Source organism: Sipha flava, unplaced genomic scaffold (genome assembly GCF_003268045.1).
Source record: "Sipha flava isolate LNK unplaced genomic scaffold, YSA_version1 582_pilon_pilon, whole genome shotgun sequence".
Lineage (NCBI taxonomy): Eukaryota > Metazoa > Arthropoda > Insecta > Hemiptera > Aphididae > Sipha > Sipha flava.
In genome coordinates, this window is record NW_020273561.1 from 109299 (window position 1) to 117155 (window position 7857).

General features: G+C 30.5%; 4 protein-coding genes across 4 annotated transcripts in view; 2 read left to right on the forward strand and 2 right to left on the reverse strand.

Annotated features, from left to right (window-relative positions):
- The window catches only part of LOC112691242, a 36017-nt gene extending 34487 nt beyond the window's left edge, over positions 1-1530 (forward strand). Inside the window, exons 3-4 of the mRNA XM_025565398.1 lie at positions 460-839; positions 918-1530. Of these exons, the coding sequence (XP_025421183.1) occupies positions 460-839; positions 918-1530 (993 nt within the window). The remainder of the gene's footprint in view (positions 1-459; positions 840-917) is intronic.
- Positions 1531-3647: 2117 nt separating this feature from the next.
- LOC112691247 (52 kDa repressor of the inhibitor of the protein kinase-like) lies at positions 3648-4326 on the reverse strand. The gene has a single exon (XM_025565404.1). It carries the CDS (start codon positions 4299-4301, stop codon positions 3684-3686), a length of 618 nt encoding a protein of 205 aa, XP_025421189.1. The 5' UTR covers positions 4302-4326; the 3' UTR covers positions 3648-3683.
- A 44-nt stretch (positions 4327-4370) lies between these two features.
- LOC112691243 (zinc finger MYM-type protein 1-like) lies at positions 4371-5268 on the reverse strand. Its single transcript, XM_025565399.1, has 2 exons — positions 4477-5268; positions 4371-4403 (listed from the first exon to the last, which is right to left on the reverse strand). Exons 1-2 carry the CDS (start codon positions 5266-5268, stop codon positions 4371-4373), a joined length of 825 nt encoding a protein of 274 aa, XP_025421184.1.
- A 1635-nt stretch (positions 5269-6903) lies between these two features.
- On the forward strand, positions 6904-7828 carry LOC112691244 (the record flags this gene model as incomplete). The annotated part of the gene is made up of 3 exons (XM_025565400.1): positions 6904-7000; positions 7108-7268; positions 7345-7828. Coding segments are annotated over exons 1-3 (742 nt in total), but the record flags the coding sequence as incomplete, so codon positions are not given.
- Between the last annotated feature and the right edge of the window lie 29 nt (positions 7829-7857).

Below are 7857 nucleotides of genomic sequence, written 5' to 3' on the forward strand. Positions count from 1 at the left end.
ATAAAGCGTACAAGAACATTAAACGATTTTTTAGAGAATACAAAGATAAAGCCACTATACTTAGAGGAATAGATGGTAAGCACTAAATGAGTTGAAACACAACAAAACTACAGGCATAGACAACATAAGTGGAGAAATGTTAAAAGCAATGGAAGGTCAAGGAAAGGAGATATTATATAAAATAATATATAATGCATATGAAAAAGGGCTAGTTCCCAAAGATTTCGAGAAGTGCCTAATGATACCATTACCGAAAAAAAAGAAGTCAAAAAAATGCGAAGACCATAGAACCATAAGTCTAATAACACATGCATCGAAAATATTAACAAAAATAATTCACAAAAGAATAGAAGCAAAAATAAGTGTCAATCTAGAGGAAGACCAATTTGGTTTCAGGAGGAATAGAGGAACCAGGGAGGCTATATTGTGCTTAAGAATGATCATGGAAAAGATGTATAGAGTAAACAAGCCTATGTAGCGTTCATTGACTTAGAAAAAGCTTTTGACAACGTCAATTGGGAGATATTATTCAATATTATGAAAACCATAAATATCGATATTAAAGACAGAAGAATTATTCATAAGTTACACTTAAATGAAAAGGCTGTGATAACAGATAAAAGAAGCAAAGCATGGGAAGAAGCAAATATTGAAAAAGGAGTTAGACAAGGGTGTAACTTATCACCAACACTATTTAATCTGTACATTGAAAACACTCTAAAGCAATTAAGAGAAGAAAAAAATGGAGGAATTAAAATTAATGGTATGCTAGTACAAATGTTGCGCTTTGCAGACGACATAGCATTGATTGCGGAAAGTGAAGAAGCTTTAGGCAACATGTTAACAAAAATGAATGATAGCTGTAAAGAATACAAAATGAAAATAAATAAGAGCAAAACAAAAATATTAATATGCAGCAAGCAGAAATTGCTTTCGAACATAACGATTGAAAATGAGAAGCTGGAAACTGTTCAATGTTTTACATATCTAGGAAGTAAAATAACACATGATGGAAGAAGCGAAATGGACATAAAGAGCAGAATAGCACAAGCAAAACAGGCATTTTACCAAAAGAAACACCTATTAACGGCAAACACTGTTAGCTTAAACACCAGGAAAAATCTTATAAAGAGTTTTATATGGACTATAGCCCTCTATGGGGCAGAAACATGGACGATATTAAAAGCGGAAATAAAAAAGATTGAAGCATTTGAAACATGGTGTTGGAGAAGAGCACTGAAAATTTCTTGGACAGAGAAAGTTAAAAATGAGGAAGTATACCTAAAAATGAACGAACAAAAAGCAATATGGACGACAATCAAAGAAAAGAGGAAAAAATGGATCGGCTATATTATGAGAAATAATGAATGGATAATAACAGAAGGAAAAATAGAAGGAAAAGCTGGAAAGGGTAGACCAAGAACACCATTTATGAAACAGATCATAGACGATATAGGGGAAACCAACTATAAGGAACTAAAAGTAGCTGTAATGGATAGGGATAAGTGGAGAGCCATCAAAGTCATTTAACCAATCTAAAGATTGAAAAAAAAAAACATAATATATATTACATATTAATTATTTTCCAAGGTTAATCCTATATAGCAAGGATGGGCAACTGGCGGCACGCGTACATTTTTTATCTGGCCCGTGTTATATTTTCAAATTACTTCATAACATTTCAATCATGTTGATCGTAAAATTAAAATATATTTTTCTCAAGTATTAAACTGCAGCCAATTTATTAAATGTCTAAATATATAAATATATATAATATGCATATTATAATGTATTATATATATATATAAATTACATTATTATATTACATTTATCTATATTGGCATAGCTAACATAGCTGTAAGTATTGGGTAAGTATTATTGAGTTGGTTTAATCGTAAAATTAAATTATATAAAATAAAAGCTACTTGTCAATTTTAATAATTTAATTTTTTGCTTTCTTTACTCTGATCCACCAAATTTTAAAGTTCTATAAATTGGCCCACTAGTTTCTTTGAGTTTCCCATCCCTGCTAAACAGGAACGCGTTATTCTATAAGGGTATTAGTGTCAAATATTAAGTGAATTATTATTACACGCAGTGGTGATTAAGAAAGGGATGTGATGTTTTCGTGAAATTTAAAATAGAGTAGAATGAGTAATTATTTCATCATTACTTTTTTATAATTTGTTTTTAACCGTTTACGTTAAAAAGAACGAATTAATATAAAAAAATATTTGAGTCTTATATCTGATATTTATTATTTTACGATAACAACAGTTAATTTTACTTAGATAACATTGTAACTTTAACATATTAAGATTTTATACAAAAATTAAAAAAAAATAGGAGCTAACCTTAAACTGTAATTTTTTTCCCTGTGGTAATTTGATCCATCTATTATGTAATACGAATGTAATTATTCATATTATAAATTTGAACTAATTTAAAATTAAAGTTTTTTGTCTTTAGGAAAAAAAAATATGTAAATAACTTCAATGATCATTTTTGAAGGACAAGTAAAAACGAAATGTAAAAATGTTGATTAGACCATTTAAAATAGTTTAATACATAGCGTGTACTTTATAATCTTACCCACTGACTTGTCCAGATAACGAAACGTCCCACGACGTTCACAATTACAAGACATATACTTAGTAGATACAGGATTTGAGATCTGCATCGTAATATTTGTAATAATATAGAAACAATGTAGTAGCATACATTTTTTTTTAACAATTCAGAATGATTATACAACCATTATATTCTAACTACAGAGATTTAAAATATTCGAATATATCTATAACATACTGTTATTTAAAATATTTTGATGAAAATTCATTGTTTTGATGATATAATGTAGTGATCGGAAAAATCCGGACTCGTCGAAGTTCGAAAATTTAGATTCTTGAGATTCGGATTTCGGTTTTTAAAAAATTGAATTAGTATTATTTAATGTACGATTTATAATAAATTTTTGGTAACTACACATATTTTGTATTGATTTTTTAATTAGAATACAGAATTCCACAACACTAAGCTCAAATTTCGGATATTGAAATCCGTAATCCAAAATTCGAAATGCGATCATTGTGTCCTTTAGTCTTCTACTGGTCACACGTTAGTCTCTGCCCACTCAATATTTTCACAGTCGTACTCCGGTTTTAACTCTCATCGCTAGGTTTTATTTTTACCGTTGTGTTTTATTAATCATATCAAATATGTTCAAGTGCGTTCAGTGTAACAGAATGTTCTCTAGCAAAGATAATTTAACGATACACGCTAAAATCCTTAGCGGTATACGAGTATCTTGCAGTATATGTCCTATGACATATAACCGACGTGACAGTCTTGCAAGATTATACGAGTATCATGGCCGTATCCAGCCATTATTTTTGGGGGGGGTTTTCAATTTAAGATGAAACTAGAACATGATTTTTAGAATTTTAACCAATTCAAACCATATTAGTTTTTAGGTTTAAAAATGTACTTATATTATTTACCATATTATATAATATACATTCTGCTTTAATACTTACTACTCGTAAGGTATTTCAATTGACAACCACATTTTACATGTAAATATTTTTATAGTTATATAATTATAATTAGAGTAAGTATATTTAATAATTATTAAAACATGTAACTTACATTTTTTAATTTGACAATTTATAGGATTATTAATTTTAAAGTAACATTATTTTTCTTGATGATTTTGAAAACTGAGTAAGTACCTCTTCTGGATCAACATTGATGTCCCGGTGAACTGACATTAAAGCCAATCCATTGAGGCGTGTTTCACCAGTCGAATTTCTGAGATACGTTTTCAATCTTTTTAAAGATGAAAATGTTCTTTCTGGTGTCGCTGTTGACATAGGCATAGTAACTAAGACTTGTAGAAGTTTCCTTATGTTAGGAAATAAAAGAGGGTTACAATTGTCAAGTCCTGCAATTGCTGTTTTTGGGCGAGATCCTTCTTTTAGCCACTTTGTCTTCCATATTGTAAATTCAGCTTTGAAAGCATTAGGCTCAATCAATATCTGAGAATAAAAGTTTACACAGTCGTTTATTTCTTCATTGGTAGCGATTATACATTTACTTGGAATGATTTGTTGTAATGAACTTATTAAAGATTTGTGTTTCTGAAATCTATCACAAAGCTGTGATCTGATATAGTCGAGAAATGGCAAAAAAATATTAAAATTGTAATACTCTTCAGAGCTATGAGAGGGCACATTACTACGGTGTGTTTGTTTATTAGCGATACGAGGCAAAACAATGTCTTCTTTATTTTTATTCAACATGATGGCAACAACAGAAAACAGGTCTGAAAAAATGTTGTTTGTTATTTTCTCTCATTTCGTCTAATACGGCTAACACATCATCAACATGATTGCATGCTTCGACTAAATCAGCATTAATTGTCTGTAGCTGTTTACACAATGTCAATGTATACGAAAAAATATTTTCAATTATTACGAGAGGTATAACAAATTTAGCGTCTTTAATTGTACTTAATAACTGACAAGACTTTTGAGCAGTTTCTTTATTTATTGATGACTCCAATTTTTCCAATGCAACAATAATAGCGGGATATAGTTCTTTGAACCGCATGACACTTTCATGCTTATAAACCCAACGAGTTTCACATAATGCAACTAATGTGGTATGCTTTGTCTCTGAAAGAGTTTCGATAATAGTTGTTCTCAATAATTCACTTCTTTGAGCCGATGAGCGAAAAAATGTTCCAACAGTTTGAATGGTGCTAATACAGTTTCTTATTGAGGGCAATGAACAGGCGTTGGCCAACGCTAGATTGAGTGAGTGAGCACTGCAATGTACATAAAGTGCCATGGGAAAATCTTTTTTTATGTATTCTTGAGCACCATGTAAATATCCACTCATGGCAGAGGCTCTATCGTAACCTTGTCCAACTAAAAATTGACAATGTATACTGTTCTTCTGTAAACACCCCATTATCAAAGTTGCTAGTCCTTTTCCACTAAGATCAACAGCCGGTGTAAATTCTAAAAAATCTTCTCGAATTTTTTTATCTTTTTGATCATAATAACGCAAACATACAGACATTTGTTCAATTCTTCCAATATCTGTAGTTTCGTCCGCTAACACAGAAAAGCACTCGGCAGCATTTACTCTTTGGACAATTTTTGACTTGATTATTTCACCACAAATAGAAATTATGTCATTTTGAATACCAGGACTAGTATATAAAGAATTTCTTGGACCATTTTTCAAATGTTCTCCTAGCATAGTGTCACCTGAATCTACACGAAACCGTAAAAGAGCTCTAAAATTTCCGTCATTAAAATCATCCGAATTAGTTATCCGAATTAGTTCTATTCGAGTTGAAATTAAACATCGACGATTATTCTAATAAGGTATGTACACTATCAAAATTTGAAGAATACTAAAAATAACTTCGTAAATACTCTGGTGCGTCCATATGAACAGCCAAAGCTATGGGCAGGCGACAACGTCAGTCGTGATCTTATCTCATTGTATACATAGTTTTACCCGTCGTAAAGCAGTGCACTGTTTTAGATTCAATTTTTGCGCGTAGACATTCTCGTAGACAATTCTATTTTATTTACACAATAATAATAAGTCTGGGATAATAATTTACCTTATGTGCGACTTAGACGATGAATTAAGAAACACTTTTCTATTGAATTTCAATTGAATACAGAAAAAAAACATCAAGTGAATAGGCAAAAAAAAAATGTTGAACAAATTTTGGGGGGGGTTTGAACCCGGAAAACCCTCCCCCTGAATACGGCCATGATGGTATGTATATATGTATATGTATACGCTTTCGGAAAATAGCACTACATTGTTTTTGAAATTATCGATAACAATTAACGATGAACAAGGTCGTAAAACGAATGAGACGGACGATCAACAGTCTCAATTCTATTATTATAGATGCCATATAAAAGTTCGGAGGGACAAATTATTGAAATGTAATAAGAGAAGACCACCTTTCTTCAATATGTAAATTCATTTTTAATGCTCACATGCTTTTAAACCTTTTAACTTTTTACAAAAAAAAAAAAAAATATTTTATAACCTCAAAAGGTAAAAACACAATAGTAATAATAACAATAATCAATAGTTGATACTTGATATATGATAATAATATAATGTTGATAACATAATTAAATAATTATTGAATTGCTGTTTCAACACAAATCATAGGAATAATGGTTTATGTATGGAGTCCGTGAGACTAGTCTCAGTTAGGGACGTGGTATCGAAAGAAAAGTATCGACACTTTTACTTGGTATCGAATCGAATGAAAATACCGATATGAGTAAAATATCGAAACGAAAAGAACGATATGAGTAAGTATCGAAAGAAAAGTATGGTTTTACTTCGTCGTATCGTCGTATCGAATCGAATTAAAATAATAATAAGTAAAAATTTATATAAATAGTCAATAGTTGAACAAAGTTAAAATTTATGTTTTTTTAAAATTTTATGAACGGCATTATGAGAAATGCCTATTTCAAAGCCGACATGTTAATGTTAATTAATTTTATTTTTATTATTGCAAAATTACATTTATTCGTCATCTTATGAATTGTTCAAACTTCTCTCCATTACAATTTAAACATGTCAATTTTATTTCTATTATTGGATATTTTAAATGACCATTAAGTGATAGGTACGGGTTTTCTAAATCATTTTACATCTGTTCTTATCTGAATATTAGGTAATTTAAAAACGATCAAATGACTGTTTTCATCTCAAATAGGCCAGTGCAACTACTATTGTTTCGTATTTGCTTTTCAGTCATATTTTACGAATTCACGCGTGTTTATTAAACAATAGTTAAATTACAATAAATAATTTCATAATTGAAATAGCTTGTTACTTAAACAAAATATGAATAATTCAGAAAAAGTTGATATGCTTTTTGTTTACTGGGAATGTGAAAAAAATTCACGTCTGGCTGCACGTGCTTATGCTGAACGTTACCCAAGTATGTATTTATTATTTATTAGTACTATTTATAATTTTTCGTGTTGGTGAAAATAATAAAACAATTTTATTTTATACAATATAACAATATTATTTTTCTAAATTCAGATAGGGAACACCCGTCACACAGTTATTTCCATGAGTTAGAAAGAAATACTGGTTCTTTTTCTAACACTAGAGTTATAGCCAACCAACAACCTATACAAGTTAATGCATTGGGGGAAGATATTGAGCTTCGAGTGCTGGCGTACGTAAGAGCAAATCCCAGAGTTAGTACGCGTCATGTCGGCTTTAAAATAGGCATTTCTCATAATGCCGTTCATAAAATTTTAAAAAAACAAATTTCATCCATACAGGCCTGATTTAGTTCAATATTTACGCCAAGGTGATGCTGAGCGTAGAATTATGTTTATTTCTTGGTTGGTAACTCAATTAGAAGACAATCCTTTTATTTTAAATTACATATTATGGACAGATGAATCCAAATTTACCAACAATGGAGTAATAAATAAACAAAATAATCGATATTGGGACACTCAAAATCCCCATTGGGTTTTTGAAACAAATAATCAATGTATCTGGGGAATAAATGTTTGGTGTGGTTTGATTGGATGTAAATTGTTGGGACCTTATTTCTACGACGGTACATTAAATGGAAGACGGTATTTGGAATTTATAATGAATGAGCTACCGATCATGCTAGACGACATCCCTCTTGCAACAAGAAACAATTTGATTTTGCAACAAGATGGAACCCCGGCACACAATGCAAATGTTGTGAAGAATTATTTAAATGAACATTTTGAAAATCGTTGGATAGGAACTAATGGTATAATAAAGTGGCCACCTCGATCCCCA

What these genes read in the sequence shown, in the direction of transcription:
- LOC112691243 (XM_025565399.1), bottom strand. Translation starts at nt 5,268, where the DNA reads ATGCTAGGAGAACATTTGAAAAATGGTCCAAGAAATTCTTTATATACT. An exon ending in CTAAATTTGTTATACCTCTC is followed by an intron (nt 4,404 to 4,476) that starts GTAATAATTGAA and finishes ATGCTGATTTAG; the next exon opens with TCGAAGCATGCAATCATGTT.
- LOC112691247 (XM_025565404.1), bottom strand. Translation starts at nt 4,301, where the DNA reads ATGTTGAATAAAAATAAAGAAGACATTGTTTTGCCTCGTATCGCTAAT.